This window comes from Pagrus pagrus (assembly GCF_965226575.1).
Source record: "Pagrus pagrus genome assembly, chromosome: 11".
Classification (NCBI taxonomy): domain Eukaryota; kingdom Metazoa; phylum Chordata; class Actinopteri; order Spariformes; family Sparidae; genus Pagrus; species Pagrus pagrus.
Genome location: NC_140195.1, coordinates 10,598,654 through 10,614,321, shown reverse-complemented (window position 1 = coordinate 10,614,321; position 15,668 = coordinate 10,598,654). Strand labels below are relative to the sequence as shown.

The 15,668-nt window shown below is 41.8% G+C and overlaps 3 protein-coding genes across 6 annotated transcripts; 2 read left to right on the top strand and 1 right to left on the bottom strand.

Moving 5' to 3' along the window:
* Positions 1-2,762: 2,762 nt before the first annotated feature.
* cnbpa (CCHC-type zinc finger, nucleic acid binding protein a) lies at positions 2,763-6,908 on the top strand. Of its 4 annotated transcripts, none has more exons than XM_084366821.1 (5): positions 2,763-2,868; positions 4,890-5,007; positions 5,358-5,423; positions 5,570-5,768; positions 5,910-6,908. In XM_084366821.1, the coding sequence occupies exons 2-5, from the start codon at positions 4,893-4,895 to the stop codon at positions 6,025-6,027; spliced, it is 498 nt and encodes a 165-aa protein (XP_084222947.1). In that variant the 5' UTR covers positions 2,763-2,868; positions 4,890-4,892; the 3' UTR covers positions 6,028-6,908. The 4 variants fall into 4 exon arrangements, with proteins under 4 accessions (XP_084222947.1, XP_084222945.1, XP_084222946.1 ...); XM_084366819.1 differs by having other exon boundaries at positions 5,358-5,432; XM_084366820.1 differs by having other exon boundaries at positions 4,890-5,013.
* A 1,228-nt stretch (positions 6,909-8,136) lies between these two features.
* Positions 8,137-12,626, top strand: LOC311265661 (haloacid dehalogenase-like hydrolase domain-containing 5). The gene is made up of 8 exons (XM_084367554.1): positions 8,137-8,440; positions 9,155-9,358; positions 9,479-9,591; positions 9,684-9,777; positions 9,884-9,917; positions 10,013-10,187; positions 10,296-10,484; positions 11,173-12,626. The coding sequence occupies exons 1-8, from the start codon at positions 8,321-8,323 to the stop codon at positions 11,567-11,569; spliced, it is 1,326 nt and encodes a 441-aa protein (XP_084223680.1). The 5' UTR covers positions 8,137-8,320; the 3' UTR covers positions 11,570-12,626.
* A 560-nt stretch (positions 12,627-13,186) lies between these two features.
* Positions 13,187-14,980, bottom strand: gp9 (glycoprotein IX platelet). Its single transcript, XM_084367556.1, has 2 exons — positions 14,846-14,980; positions 13,187-14,064 (listed from the first exon to the last, which is right to left on the bottom strand). Exon 2 carries the CDS (start codon positions 14,061-14,063, stop codon positions 13,260-13,262), a length of 804 nt encoding a protein of 267 aa, XP_084223682.1. The 5' UTR covers position 14,064; positions 14,846-14,980; the 3' UTR covers positions 13,187-13,259.
* Between the last annotated feature and the right edge of the window lie 688 nt (positions 14,981-15,668).

Genomic DNA, 15,668 nt, shown 5'->3' with positions numbered 1-15,668 from the left:
TTTGCAGGTCACGTCGCTGTTGAGCTCAACCTGGCAAGGGTTAATTCAAATTCTCATAGACTCATGCGTATGAAACATTAATAGTTTATACTTTAAATGCGTTTGAATATTAGTTGCTGTCGTATCTTTTGAAAAGCAAAAAAAAAATTTAAAAGAAAAATCGTCCCACTAACAGTTTGGAATAAAGGAGTAATCCATTACTAACTCCCAGTGCGCCATCATCTGGAGATTTGAGGACTGTGCAACACAGCCTTGGAAATTATTTTCTAGCTTTCCTGATATTCCTATTACATTTTGCACAAACAGACAATAAACAACACAACTTCTGTGGGCTACAGTCATAAAAAAAAATGGTTGCACCTGCAGTCAAAGGTGAAGATTGGTTTAATGACAGAAATGCATTTGAAATGATTTCAAACACCAAAACAGGTTTAAACATAAGCTTTAATTAGGCCAAGTTAGGCCCTTTTTCTACTCCCTGAAACAGTACAACTGTGAGACCATACCCTCCACACTCACCATGTGTTCAACATCTCCGTGGCATCCCGGTCTGGGTCCCCTGAGGCACCCTAATCACAGTTAGGTCCTTTCAGCGAGCTGAAGTTGACACCATCTGAGAATAAAACAGCCTCGTCAACATCAGCGAGTCTTGTTCAGCAGACATTGCTTCAATAAAGCAGCAGCAGCAGCAGACAGTTTGAGCTAGAAAACCCAAATCACAAACCCATCTCATATTCCAGTTTTAGCCGTTTTATTATCATTCCACCATCTAACTTTACAATTTAGTCTATTTTTTTTAAAGGACATTTTCTAACAGATATTCCATCTAACAAATGACAACAGAACAGAAATGCCAAATCCTGTTCCTGGGAAGATGAGGGCAGGGCTTTGTCATTGTGGAGGGTTTTAAGGTACTCCACCCCACACGCTACTGTACCACTGTATTTCGGTCAACGTGCGATAATATACTGATACATATCCTAATCATTTTAAAATTACGCACCACAGGTTGTGATATTTTCCTCTGTTTTGTATTAAAAGGTTGTGCTCTGCAGAATAAAGAGCAAAGGAGATAAGAATTGCTACCCGAGAGCTTTCCAGGCAAAGCCACCTTAAGACTGAGATGAATGCATGTTTCCCACTTATTGATCTGACTGAGCACTCAGGCCAGTTAGCTGAGATGCTTGCAGCTCCCATGGACTGTTGTCTCTATCAGTTTCTCTTGTATTCATAATATGGTGCAGTCCCGACTCGTTAGACAAGGAGGTTCTGCTTCAGAGTCATGATGTGTTTGTGAAACTATCGGTTTTAAACACATTCAAATTCATTTTGATCATAGATTGTTAAAGCCAATTTAAACTCTCATTCTGATTCCAGAGTCTATGTTGAAACTGTCATTTCATGTGTCATTTTCAAGTGCAAACATTGATTCATCATTTTGACTTATATTGAAAACATTTTGAAGGCGCTTGATTTCTCAGAGTCAAAGAAAATCCTGATGAACGGACGTGCCACTGTTTCTCACAGACTATAAATTGCATTTTTACTTTACTTACCTACATATTTACACCAACATTTTCATCTGCGTGGTTAGTTTTTAACCAGTAACAGTGGTAGCATTTACTGAGAACCAGACATCTCTACACAGTCTATTGCACTGATTATTGTAAACAAAGCATTTGAGTCATGTAGGCACTGTGGGCACTGCCATTGATTTAATCAAAGGTGTAGATGTGTCAGGGAAGTTGAAGCTGAGAGGGGTTAAAGAAGAGGTTAGATAAGATAATATGTGCTTTATTGATCCCACAGGGATTGAAATTTGGATTTTACAGCAGCAAAAGAATAGAATAAGTAGAGATAAGTAAAGAAACCTAAAAAAATAAATTGTAATAAGTATATGAAGTCCAATAAAAGATGGATGGATGGATGGATGGATGGATGGATGGATAGATAGATAAACATACAATAAAAAGAAAATGAAAACCAGAATTTAAGAGTATGAACAGAACTTAAGGATGAGAAACACAAACAGCAATGAATTGATAGTCTAGACACCAGAACTACTTACTGTCATGCCACAGGATGTGCAAACTGAGGTAGTTTAACTGTACAGGGGTTTCAACAGCGCATGCATTGTCGATTAAAGTGATTAAAGTGAAAAAGAAATAGATAGATAGATAGATAGATAGATAGATAGATAGATAGATAGAAAATATCAGAAAAGAAAGAAAGCAATTGTGCGTGTGCTGCGTATAGATATGAACAGAAACACTAAATATAAATAGGAACAAAAAGCAAACATCAGAAAGGCAATTATCAAAATCAAAATAGATTAAACAGAAACTATGAAAGAGCCATTAAATTCATTAACAGATTACAGGCAATAGCAGTTTACAAACAGTACCCACCACTATTGTTGTATAATTGAACTAATAGTGCAAAATCGTGTCAAGCAAATTGACTATTGTTATTATCATTATTATTTATATTATTATTAGTAGTATGATTTGGGTTTTAGTAGCAGAAGTAGTACCATTTGTAGTATAAACCTAAGCATATTGCTATGAGTAGGACCTGTATTCTCTGTATTATTTCTGATTTTAAGACGCTTTAATGATAACAATGAGGTAGGTAAAATGGGGACAGTCGATTTATGGAAAAGGGACCGTTCCGTGTCCACGATTGGCTGATTAATAAAGGCGGTGTCCAGACCTTCTCGTGTCTGATTGGCCGCTTCCAGACTATGTAGCCAATGACCGTGCAGATTTTTACTGGATCCTGTGAATGACAATTCAGGAACTCCTGCTCACACCGCATGTAGCGCAAAGAAGGAGGCGTAAACACTGACATAGCTAGGTAGCCAGCAAGGTAAGCAACAAAACAGCACTACAATCCATGTAATCAGTAGATTTGATGTATCTGTGAGCTTTAAAATGTGACATGTTAACACTGATTATAGCGGAAAATTTGATGTTTGCTTTGTTTCCTTTTGTAAAAAACGCGCTGGTTTGGCCTGCTCGTACTAACGGGTTCACAGTCCGGGCCTGCTACCGTTATCTAGCCCGTCACAACGACTTTGCCGTGTGCGCCCTGCGCGGGAAATTCTGTTTTTATGGTATATTCGCTTCGATACACGTCAGAAACCATCTACGGTAACCCTAAATCGCAATAAGTGTTAGCTCGATACTTTCTTACTGGCGAAAGGAGATCGGTCGTCGACTGAACCGTGCTTCTTGGTCGTGATCGTGAGGCGGTCTAGCTAGCGTGTGCTAGCCAGCAGCACCAGTGTCTCGCGAGTGCGCAGTGATTTCAACGTGACTAGGCCAACGTTATCGTAGCCTCAACCTTTGGCATTTGATTCTGTATTTGCAAGCGGAGAAACCCGCTGAAACACGTCGCTTAGGCCCCTTTCTAGAAAATATGTCGCATCTGGGTGCTTATAAAACCAGTCGAGTCACCTTAATATTTATTAGACATCGGATTTGTTATATTAGCAGATCACAATAACACGATGGGATGTGACTGCCCTCTGCAATTAGCTTCAGCTAGCATACAACCAACAGCATGCTTTCATGGCCGTTTCTGTAGTAGCGAGTGGCGTGTAGCATTAAACTAGCACACGTTATCGAGAAATGACCTGAACTCAGCCGTCTGTGCTCTGATGGAAATAAGCTGAAAGCTAACGTTACTGGATAACCGTTATATTTAATGAGTGTTTGGCTCGTGTAGCACTTATATAACCCAGGCTATAATTTGAGGCCAGGTGGCATTTTCTTTACCGTTATAAGAAGAAGGAGCAACACGTTAGCCTTTTCAAATCTTACACATAGGTCATTTTAACTACCTGGTTTTTTTTTTTGCCGAGATTACTGCGTCGTCTTTATAGGTATCAATCAGGAGGAGCTTGATTACTCATTAACTCACATTCTTCTTGACTTGATGTCTTTAGCACCGTCAGCAATCAGAAGTTTGGCCTCACAACATGTTCCCATTGACGAAATCGTGTAAGTTAGCTTAGTAGGTAGCTGTAGTGTGGTGGCCAATTATAATAGACTGCAGCTAAAAAAAGTGAACCCCCCCTCCTTGATCGTAGATTAGATCCCCCCCTCACTAGTCATGCTGAACTGACTCCTGCAGTACTGGTGTGTGAGTTGTGTAGTATTTGACTCTTACGAATGGTTAACCATGTAAACTGAAACATGATAATCTAAAATGGTACACATCAGATATTTTTTATACCACAACATTTTTATTGTTTTTCATTTAATGTCAATGATCAGGCAATTTTTGATCCCATAACTCAGGACACCTTGTGTACACTGGCTGCACCACAAATCAGCTGTTCATTTACTGTTTTGCACCAGTGTAAAGGGCTAAATCAATGACAATGTCACATTTATTGATCACAGGGCTTTAATACAGCATATTAGGAAATGTCTAAGTCTAAACAGATTCCCGTACAAGATTAATGTGCCATCTTGATGCTTTTATGTTTTACCATTGTACTGAGAAGCTTTCTGCACCTAATTTGTGCCAGAATTTAGAAAATGAACCTTAAAAAGCCATCCATATCTTCTCAAGATCTGCCTGTGACATGTATGATTATACTGTTCAGGTGCACAATTAGGTTACACAAAAGAAGATGTTTTTGCCACCAAACGAAGTTGAAAATCAAGATGGCACATGGCAAGATAATATCCCCCAATCCACTGTTGGAAAATAATTCCCTCCCTTTGTGTGTTTGGTATGAAAGCCTGGTAAGATTAAATGCAAAAAAAAAACAAGCTAAATGCAACCAGTGTAGGCGGTGGGTGTGAGTTCCTAAGTGTGTTTATAGAATTTTATTTTGAAATTACTTGCTTGCTAATGTGTGTGATGTTTTTATTTAGATAATGGAGTGTGGCGGCAACAGCGAGTGCTTTGGATGTGGCCGCTCGGGGCACTGGATCAAGAACTGCCCCAGTGCCAGCGGTTCACGTGGACGTGGCAACAGGGGCCGAGGAAGAGGCAAGGGTACTATATATTATTCAGGCCACACCCAGTATCAGATAGTTCTCACAATAACCTGGGTTACATATTTTGTTTTCTTTGTAATTTATGGTAGTAAATGAAAAGTCTGAGAAGCAGTTTGAAGTATTCCCATCGGGTTGTGGGAAATTGTGATGAGCTTTTTTTTAATTTTTACATTTTATAGACTAATTGATAACAAAAGTAATAATTAGTTGCAGCCGTAGTGTCTGCAAACAATTCCACATGGAACACATTAATTTGAGGAGAAGCACGTGGGGAGGGCCTTTCTTCTAAAAATTGCAGCTTTCTTTTTGTTTTTGCATACTGATCCGTCTGTGTCATTACAGAGCTGTTCTGTTATCGGTGTGGAGACCAAGGACACATGGCCAGGGACTGTGACCAAACTGAGGATGGTGCGCAAGGCAATTTTATTTATATTTATTACAATTTTAGTTAATTTTTGTGAAGTGGTATTTATTACCATTAACATTTTGATATCCATGCTGCCGGCTATTTTTATTCCTTCATTTAACAGTAGTATTTTGTTTGCTCTGTTCAGCGTGCTACAACTGCCACAGGAGTGGTCACATTTCCCGGGACTGCAAGGAGCCCAAAAAGGAGAGGGAGCATCTGTGCTACACTTGTGGCAAAGCCGGCCACATGGCCCGTGACTGTGATCACGCCAACGAGCAGAAGTGCTACTCGTGTGGTGGGTTTGGCCACATCCAGAAACTTTGCGATAAGGTGAAATGTTACAGGTGAGTCTTGACGAATGGTCCAGTTGGTAAACAATGACCCTTATTGTATTTAGCTTGAAGGCCACTGTGGCTGTTTTTTGTTTTTTTCTTTCAATAACCTTGCCTGTAACTTAAGAAACTGACAACATCTTTGTCCCCTAGGTGTGGCGAGATCGGTCACGTTGCTGTGCAATGCAGTAAAAACAACGAGACTAACTGCTACAACTGTGGAAAGCCAGGCCACCTGGCAAAAGAATGCACCATTGAAGCCAGCGCATAATCAGTGAACCTCTGTTGCCCCTCCTTTTTTCAGATTGATGGTTGGTTGTATTATTTTCTCTGAATCCTCTTCACTGGCCAGCGTTTGGCTAACAGAGGCTAGTCCCAGGCCAGTGAGCCTCTTGACATGTTATACAATGAAAGGGGTGAAAAAAAATATCTTTCTGCATTCAATACAAAAAGTTTTAGTTTGGTAGCGGTGTTTATGTATAATGCTTTGTTAAAGAGCCCCCCTTTCCAAGCCACTGGTGATCAGAGATGAATAAATGGGACGTAACATACGGGAATCTATAGGACCTCTGAGCTTGTGGAAGAGAGCCTCAGTAAAATGAGATAGAAGAAGGGAGTAAATGGAAACCGAACTTCCATGTATGGTTATTTTGGTTTGTTTTAGTGGGATATGAGTTGTCCAAGAGAGTGAGACATGGAAACAGGTCATAACATGATGCATTTCAGCCCTGCAAGCAGCTAAGCGGGCAATAACAAACTACATGTTATATTGCTAAGATATAAAAACAATTTTGGAGGTATAAAAGAAACACGTTCTTTTATAGAAATCTGTTTACAATTTAAATATCACTTGGTAGTCCAAGGTAGACTTTTCCTTTTAAAATGGCTTTGGAATTTTTTTTTTGTTACCTTGGCAAAATTTAACATCATGAACAGTTGTCAGAACAGCAGAATTAGGAGTTATTTGGGAATGAAAAAATGTTTTCACAGAAATCAAAATGTTATTTTTGTACAATATCACTTAGTAGACTACTGTATAAATACCATTTGCTTGTACTCAGTTTTTAAGTCGGAAGGAAAGTGCAACTGAAGTCCTAGAAAATAGAAATGTAATTTTAAACTATCAATAAAGCTGGAGGAGCACGGGGAGGACTTCTTTTGTCTGATTTCAGTCGATGTGTTTTGATGCCTTTTCTTTTACAGCAGTGACGCACAATTAATCCAAATGTAATCGTAAGTGCAATATGCAATTTTTTTTGATAAAGGTAAAATGTAACAAACAGGATTATAATGCAGTGCTGCAGAGACGCCCTGGCCTACAAATACTGTTCCTCAGACTGCTAGGCTTTATTTATTTCTGGCATTGCCTTTTTTTTGGAAATAATTTTTTGACCCCATCCTGCAGACTGCCAGGTCCAGTATACACCTGTAGGTTAACAGTATACTGTGTTTGCTCTTAAAACATTGCATTTGCTTTGTTTTTGTTTTTTTAAGTCTTGGAAGGGGATCTGCTGCCTTTTAAAGGCATTCTCAGTCCAGGGGCTATCCTTTGCCCTAAGCCAAGCGTTGATCATTGGGTATTTAGCCCCTTTTCACACACACATTGTTAACCCAGGGTTGACCTGCACTTTTACTAGAATTTTGTGTCTGCTCTGTTTACTTCAGCCCCATGTTGAGTAGATTCACAGGGGATAACCCTGCTTCAGAGCAGGCCAGCAAACCTTTGGCTAAAGTTGGGGTCAGCCCACTTTCCTTAGCCTGGGCCTAATAAGGTCACTGGGTTAAGGACAGTGTGAAAAGCCCACAATGTGTTTGGTCTGCAAACATTTAGCTCTTTTGTGAATATGCCTCAGAAAGTCATGTTTATTATCATATCCCTACCATTCAATCACATATGTGTGCACCCACTCTTTGTTTAAAAAACAGGGTGTTGGTTAAAAGCTGGGACTGGGATTCTTCCTCCTGTGAGAGAAGGAGTCAGATTTCCTTTCCTTGCAGCATCTTTAACCACCCTGAAGCACATCCAGGACACGAGGGCAGACCGCTGCGTGTCACACCAGTGGCTCAACCGAACTGGTTTTGCGTCCTGAAGGTAAAATGGAGAAGGTACGTCGGGATCCATGTTGTGCGCCATGCTACAAACAAACCTCCAACCGTGAAACACACATATACACACACATACAGCGGTGATCACACACAACGCAGATGAGCGCGAAGGAGATGGTGATGTGGACGCTGCGCTGATCCACGGAGGAGCTTTTGCGCACAAGAAGCTCGGTAAGCTCCACCTCGGTTGTCTAAAATGGCAGCGGGGGTTGCTGCGGCGGTGCAGATGCGGCTCTCCGGCTCCTTCCGGCTGAGCTGCAGCAGGAGACCCTCCTACTCCTCATATGTCGTCATCGGGTCTCGCCCAGTCAAATCATACGCGAGAAAACATCTGAGGAAAAAACAAGCCGATCATCAGGCAGCGCGGCCGGAGCGAGCCGGCTTCAGGCTTCCTGCGGGCTCCATTTGCTTTCTCTTCTTTCTTTCTTTCTTTTTTTTTTTTTCTTACCATAAATAAGATGAGGGGACTCCTGTCGTTTTACCGGAGCCTGCACACCCTGAGTAACCGTCAAGCCAGACGAAAAGCTGGGATTGTCGGCTCTCGGTGCGGGTTTTGCGGAACTCATTCTAACAGCAAGGTACGGTCGGAGCTGTTGCTGCGCCCTGCGCTCAGGCGAGCACTGTGTGTTTGTTGACGAGGCGATACTTTATACTGAACTGTGTCCGAGGGGTTTTTAGTTATAATGCATACGTACAGTGTTGCATGCAACTTTCTCAGATGTGGAGGAGGAAACAACAGCAGGGGGGGGGGGGGGCTGGCATCAGGGAGAACAGCAGCAGATGTAGCTTATACTGTATTTAACCCCTGTTGAGATAAACAATAGCTGAGACACTGTGTTCCTAGTTTGCTCTCTGAGCCCCAGCAACAGAAGGGAACACCAGAAAGCAAGGATCTTATAGTAGCTGCTGTGATAACGTGATGTTAATGCAGCCAAACACCCCAACGCACAGCTGCTGTGTCACCAGATTTCCCACCATGGCTTCTCTATGGCTGCCCTGTATGTTGCAGAAAATAATAAAGGGCCCATATGGTGATGTCATAATGTAGAGTCCGCCCTCTCAGTGTGTGGAAACAATATTATAACAGACATGACACATTCAAAAAGTACATTTATCAGCCACTTTAAAGCCCCTTTAGGTATTTACTGAATCACCATTTCACCCCAAGTCTGATCATTTTAAAAAAAGTATCACCCCGCCTCTGTTTTCTTCTTCTCGTGTTGCTTGTTTTCCACATTTCCTCTGATGTCTTGCCGTCAGTTTGACTGATGAACCTGCGTCTGTTTCCACAGCCACAGCCACGCTTCGGGCTGTTGTTCGACATCGATGGCGTGCTCGTCCGGGGGAGGATGCCGATCCCTGCTGCAAAAAAGTCGTTTGAGAAGCTGGTCGACTCTCAGGGACAGTTTTTGGTGCCGGTTGTTTTTGTCACAAATGCAGGGAATTGCCTCCGGCAGACAAAGGCAGACCAGCTGTCTCACATCCTGGGAGTGCCTGTGAGTTATCAAAGAAATAGTTAAAGAGGCTTTATGAATGTGTAATTTAGTTCCTTATTCTGGATGGTGTCCCTTCTCACTTGCGTTATTAACCCCTCCTAACACTTGATCTATTTCCAGATTACACAGGATCAAGTCATCATGTCCCACAGTCCTCTGAGGATGTTTAAGAAGTTTCATGACAAGTGTGTGCTGGTGTCAGGACAGGGACCGGTCCTGGAAATTGCTAAAAAGTATCCTTGAGTTTTGCTTTGTTGTGTTTCCTGTTTGTGACCCATTTAAACCACATGCTGCCTTTCATTTGTCCTTAACACTGTGTCTTTAGTGTGGGCTTTAAAAATGTTGTCAGTATTGACATGCTGAGGGAATCATTCCCGTTGCTGGACATGGTGGATCACAACCGGAGACCTAAACTGCCGGTGAGATATTGAAGTCTGGTGCAGAAATTTGTTGCTTAAAGAAGCATCAGACTGTTTTTAAGTTAAATACAACAGCACGTGTTTAATGTATCTTCTTTTATTTCAGTCCAATCCTGTTGGCAACCTTCCGAAGGTAGAAGGTAAGAGCATTCACCTCTGGTTTCATCTCTTCAGTTGTGCGTTGAGTTATTGACATCAACAAGATTTTGTGTCAATCTTTGAACTCCACATACAGCTGTGATTCTGTTCGGGGAGCCGATTCGATGGGAGACCAACCTGCAGCTGATAGTTGACGTTTTGCTGACCAACGGTAACCTCGGCAGCGTGCACAACACCCAAAGTAATCCTCACCTCCCCCTGCTGGCCTGCAACATGGACCTCATGTGGATGGCCGAGGCACATTCTCCACGGTAATCTTTAAAAATCAGCACTGTCACAGAAGACTTAAAAGAAGGATTTCATTTATTAACATTAGCAGCTACAGCACAGTGTCCTCTGTCTTCCACTGTTTGTCTCAGGTTTGGCCATGGGACATTTCTTGTGTGCCTCGAGAACATCTTTAAGAAGATAACCGGCAAAGACCTGAAGTACGACGCTCTCATGGGGAAACCCAGCGAGCTGACCTACCACTTTGCAGAGTACCTCATCAGAAGCCAGGCCATGCAGAGGCAATGGAAACTTCCCGTCACTTCCCTTTATGCGATAGGGTAAGACACCAAGGTTGTTGTCCGTATTGCAAATGTAGTTAAAGTGGCAACAGGCAACTTTCTCACCTTTTAGTCTTCCAAGTGGTGTTATTGTTTCCGCCGCTGCTGCAAAGACGACTTGATCGTTTCCGGTTTTTTCTCAGAGTCGCAAATAACAACAACACGGGACAAAACGTGTTTTTTCAGTCATTAAGTCTGTAATAGAGACGTGAAAGCAGACAGAAATGGTGCCAGGCTGCCAGCCTGACTGGATCACCAGTTAGCCTTCCTTTTCTGATGTCCGACAGAACTGCATAGTGAAACCGAGGTTTATAACTTGTATTTGCCAGTTAATGGAAAGTGTGTTGGCTCACATTTTAATTAAGGTTTGCAGTTTTATCCAACTGAATACCTGAGGTGTTGCTCAGTAATCTGGTGAGAAAAATCATGTGAAAATACAGAACTCCTTCCTCTCAGTTACCCACAAGCGTGTTAGTGAACATGTCACACATTGCATGTTTCACTTCAACTTTTTTATCACCACTGTTGCTGCTGTCGTGCTAGTACAGCTGCTCTGCGTTTGTGTGTCAGCACTATGTGATTGCTCTAATTGCTCCTTGAACGCAGCAGAAAATGAGCACTTTCATGCACATACAAGTACCAGTTTTGTGCGGACTCTGAGCGATCTCTTCCCCCTCTGCACTCTCAGAGACAACCTTATGACGGACATCTACGGCGCCAATCTGTACAACCGCTACCTGGAGGAGAGAGTTGCCAGGAAGAACCCCAAAGCCATTGCTAAGATGGTGGCCGCCACAGGGTCCACCACCGCCGTGCCCCAGGAGGAGGAGATCGACAATTTGCTGGAGAGCGAGCTGGCGCTGCCCTCTGCCACTTCCTGTAAGTCTGTCCTAGTCTGCACTGGGGTGTACAACCCCAACGCAGAGGTGCCGTCTGACGCAAACCACTGCATCAAAGAGACTGTGTTCCACGGGCACAGGGACTTCAGATTCGACCCCGGGCTGGTGGAGCCGGGCTTCATTGTGCATGATGTGGCCGATGCTGTCGACCTCATCTTTGAGCAGGAGAAGTTTGTGCCTCAGTAGAGTTTTGAGCCAACAGGTTTTGTGCGGGTGCTTGTAGAGGGAAGGGAGGGAGTGGAAGCATTAAACTGTGTATACCACTTAATGCATAAACCTGTAGGAGCCTAACACTGTGGACATTGTTTAACCACCCGACAGGGCATTGACGACACATGGGTCACGTTTTAAACTTTCAACATTCAGACAAACTTTAGAGAAAATGAATCATGTAACCGTTACTGTCAACCGCTCTTTTTATATTGTTTTTTGTGATAGTCTTAAATTACCTGTTTTTCATTAAGGAAAAGTGTCGAACAGCCTTATTTGACCTTATTACTAAGTATTTTTTTAGATGATAGTAATGTTTTAGATAATTACAAATCCTGAAATCATCCTATATTTATTACAGAAATTGAGAAGTGTTTTTAAGAAGCATCAGATAACATTTGACCTTTATTCTCGAGGTGACTTTTATTATTGCATTTGTAGTCATTTGTTTACCCATTTATCCTGGAAAATCTATGCATGAATATAAGAGTAATACTTGTACTGTAAAAAAGAAAAGAAAACAACCGTTTGATGTGCAATATTGTCCTCTAATAGTACTGTCTGTCTGTCTGCATTTTGTCTAGTTGTGAGAGCCTTGACCAGTATTTGCACAGATCAGAAACTTTCATCTTTGTTAAATGTTACCATACCTTCCTGCCATAACCTGTTTATTATGACGTAGAAACTCATTTTTATGCTTTAAGATTTTAACTCTGGAGGCAAAGCTAACGAGACATTTATTTAGATACAAGTACAATGCCAATCGAACGCTCTTACGGCGCAATATTTGATCATTTGTAGTCATTTACTCATTGTAAATACTGTAACTTAAGGAAATATAAGAAATAGTTGCACATGCTTTGCAAAGTTTTGTTTTTTCCATCAAAAATGAGCCACAGTTTGTTAAAATTAAAGGTGCACTATGTGGCTTTGGGGAAGAAATCTTTATCAGAGGACAAAAAAGACCTTCATTGACTGATTTCTTTTTTTTTTTTTTACGCCCTAAACAGACTGAATAAACAAACTGACCCAATTTTGTACTGTTTTACTTTGTTTATCTGTGGCGGACCCAGCCACCTTTCTAGCTTCAAACAGTGTTTGGGGACCTTATTTTCTTACAAGAACAGATTGTTTATTCAATTAAGGAAAAATAAATATTTCTGAGGTTGTATTAGTACCTCATTAATATTATAAATACTCAAATTGTGAGTTTCTTCTCCTAAACGACACATTGCCCCTTTAAGCATCTGTAACAGACAACAGAGTGCAGATTTGTCTTTATGACACAAGGATAGACTGATGAGTATCTAGGCATTTTCAATTTGGTCATTTTCAATGCAATCAGCAGCCAAAATAGTTCTCAGAACTCAAATGTTCTAATGTAAGTGTATTAGCACATTATTTTAACATTATTTCTTGCTACACTATAGCGCGTTATGACATGCAGTGTACAGCAAACCACACTTTTCAATTAGATTTTTCTTCATCATTTTATCTGGTGCATTCCACGCCTGAATGAGTAACGATTCCCTGAATATAATTAGGTTGTAGTGTAAGATTAAAAAAAAGCAGTCACCCAGAAGAAGTGTTGAAAAGTGTTAAAAACAACTTTATTGGGGGAAAAAAACAAAACAAAGCAATCTGTTGTGCTGCCTTGTTACTGACCTCAACTCTGTTTGTCACTTGTAGTGTATTTGTTATTCCTCTGTAGTAGAGAAAGACGCCGCTCAGAAAGGTTTATCTTTATATTGTGCTTATTGTGCAGCACATCTAGTACCTGCGGCAGTAACTCCATGTTATGTGGCATAAGTGGCTTTTCTAGATCCTCTGTACAAGGGAAAGAATCGGAGACCTCTGACGGCCCGGTGTGCAGCCTCCTCCTGCGTTTGGGCCTCTGTAAGCGCAAAGAGTCAGCTTCCAAATCTGAATGTCTCTCATCTATGTACAAGGTGATGGTGGACACTTTGGACAGTCTCAAACACAACAGAAGCAGAACAACAATGCAGCAGAGCAACACTCCCATTATGGCGTTATAAGTCCCATTAGTGCATCCTGTGAGGGCACAGGAAGAAAAGAAGTCGTCACTCAGTTCGGTGATGGCTTTCAGAGCCACAGAGCTCGGGCTGGCACAGGTGGGCTCCCTGGAGACGATAGCCCGGTTCTTTAGCAGCCAGCTCCTCAGGTATTGGATCCTGCAGTCACAGTGGAAGGGATTCCCATATAGGGAGACCTTTTTCAGTGCGGTGAGTCGGTCAAACAGGCCTGGGGTCACCGAGGTGAGCCGGTTGTCCTGCACATGGAGCTCCGCGGTGTCTGAGGGCAGATGAGTCATCTCCATGAGGCTTAATGAGCTGCAGTTCACTTTGAGGCCAGCAGGCAGGAGGGCTGAGCACAGGCAGGGCTGACCAGGAGTGACTGCACTTGATGGGGCCAAGCAAAGGAGAGCAGCCAAGCTTATACAGGAGAGCATCCTGCGGGATAAGTAAAAGATTATTCCCTCTTGGCGCTGTTATTTCCAGCTTACATAATAGTAGGAACAGAGAGGATGTTTTATAAGATGCTTACAGTGCAGTATTCAAGTAAACAAGACATAGTCCATGAAGCTGTGTATCAGGACACGTTGAACATTAAAGGATAAGGTCACCTGAAAATTCAAATGTTGTTAATATCTTCTCACCCTCGTGCCTATGGAAATTCAGGTGAAGTTTTGTAGTCCACAAAACATTTCTTGAGATTCACAGCAAAAACAGCAATGCAGCATATAAAATGGCTCCATACAGCTTGGCCCACGTACTAAAAGTCTCCAGAAGCCCAAAGATCCCAAATTGAATTCAAAAGATGTTATTTATGACCTTTATAAAGCCAAAATCTTCACTGTAGCCGATAAGCAGAAGGCATCCCGTCTGAAGTGGTGCCAGGCTCAACTGCGGGTCAAGGGGTCAAATAAGGCTTCGAGAAACTTGGATTATGCAGGACAAGTTGTAGGCTATGGAGCCATTTAATGTTTTCTCTTTTTTTCTCAGTGCCCACCTCTATCTTCAGTTGTTTAGGAGAATGCTGCAAAGCTCCAGAAATGTTTTGGGGACTACAGATAATGACTGAACTTTCATTTTTGGTTAAACTTTTAACCTTTAAGCAACAAACACTCACAGTCTGTAATAGTAGCTGTAATAAACAAAAAATATTCTGATTTAGCAAAATGACACAGTGGATGTAAAACTGCTCTTTTTATGACAAAAAAAGACAACAAACCTTTTCAAGTCAAGCCAACTTGGAAGTTACTTCTTGTGTTGCCGGTCATCCTTCACATATCATTATCTATCCACTGTTTGAATCCAATGTTGCATTCGAGCGTGAGAGCATTTCAAAAGTTCCTCTGAGCCGACAGAGTCCCTGTTCTCTAACTGACGTGTTATTAAACCCTGAATAATCACACGCCCAAAAACAGCGACGTCAGTGCGAGGAGCGCACCAATAACACTGCATACTTATGATGCATTTGACATGAAGGGAATCCATCTGCTTAAAAGAGATAAGAGTTAATCTATTAGGAAGAGCGGAGGGGGGCTATCTGAAGCTCTCCCACACAGTGTTCATTACTGACATCCACTGCGGCGCACAGGGGGCACTTCAGTGCAAAAATATAGCTGGGGGAAAGAGCCGCTTTAGTTTATCTATGATATATTCTGAAAGACAAATTCTGAATGAGCTGGAGGCCAAAGAGAAAACTCTGAGCTGCAAAGAAGGTTGGACATAACCAGTGATCCAAGAAAAAACTACAAAGAAAAACAGATTTTAAGCTGAGAGGTAAGAGTGTCAACAATCATTTGCACTCATGATCCTACGAGGAGCTCTGTAGCAGGTACACTTTTCACCCATAGGTGGTGTCACGGTACAGATTTCCCTTTTCACTTTATAGCACTTTGATGCATGCCCTCTAGTGGAAATGCTGCCACACTAGTGGGAAGTCATGTAGGAGCCTGGAGGGGGAAGATACCAGAGCCTAGAGATGAGGCACTAATGTGAAAAGCATTATATAAAGAACATGGAAAAGGAAGAGTTTTGTTTGATTCACA

What these genes read in the sequence shown, in the direction of transcription:
- cnbpa (XM_084366818.1), top strand. Translation starts at nt 4,893, where the DNA reads ATGGAGTGTGGCGGCAACAGCGAGTGCTTTGGATGTGGCCGCTCGGGG. An exon ending in AACTGAGGATGGTGCGCAAG is followed by an intron (nt 5,433 to 5,569) that starts GCAATTTTATTT and finishes TGCTCTGTTCAG; the next exon opens with CGTGCTACAACTGCCACAGG. An exon ending in GATAAGGTGAAATGTTACAG is followed by an intron (nt 5,769 to 5,909) that starts GTGAGTCTTGAC and finishes TTTGTCCCCTAG; the next exon opens with GTGTGGCGAGATCGGTCACG.
- gp9 (XM_084367556.1), bottom strand. Translation starts at nt 14,063, where the DNA reads ATGCTCTCCTGTATAAGCTTGGCTGCTCTCCTTTGCTTGGCCCCATCA.
- LOC311265661 (XM_084367554.1), top strand. Translation starts at nt 8,321, where the DNA reads ATGAGGGGACTCCTGTCGTTTTACCGGAGCCTGCACACCCTGAGTAAC. An exon ending in GAACTCATTCTAACAGCAAG is followed by an intron (nt 8,441 to 9,154) that starts GTACGGTCGGAG and finishes CTGTTTCCACAG; the next exon opens with CCACAGCCACGCTTCGGGCT. An exon ending in CAACCTTCCGAAGGTAGAAG is followed by an intron (nt 9,918 to 10,012) that starts GTAAGAGCATTC and finishes CTCCACATACAG; the next exon opens with CTGTGATTCTGTTCGGGGAG.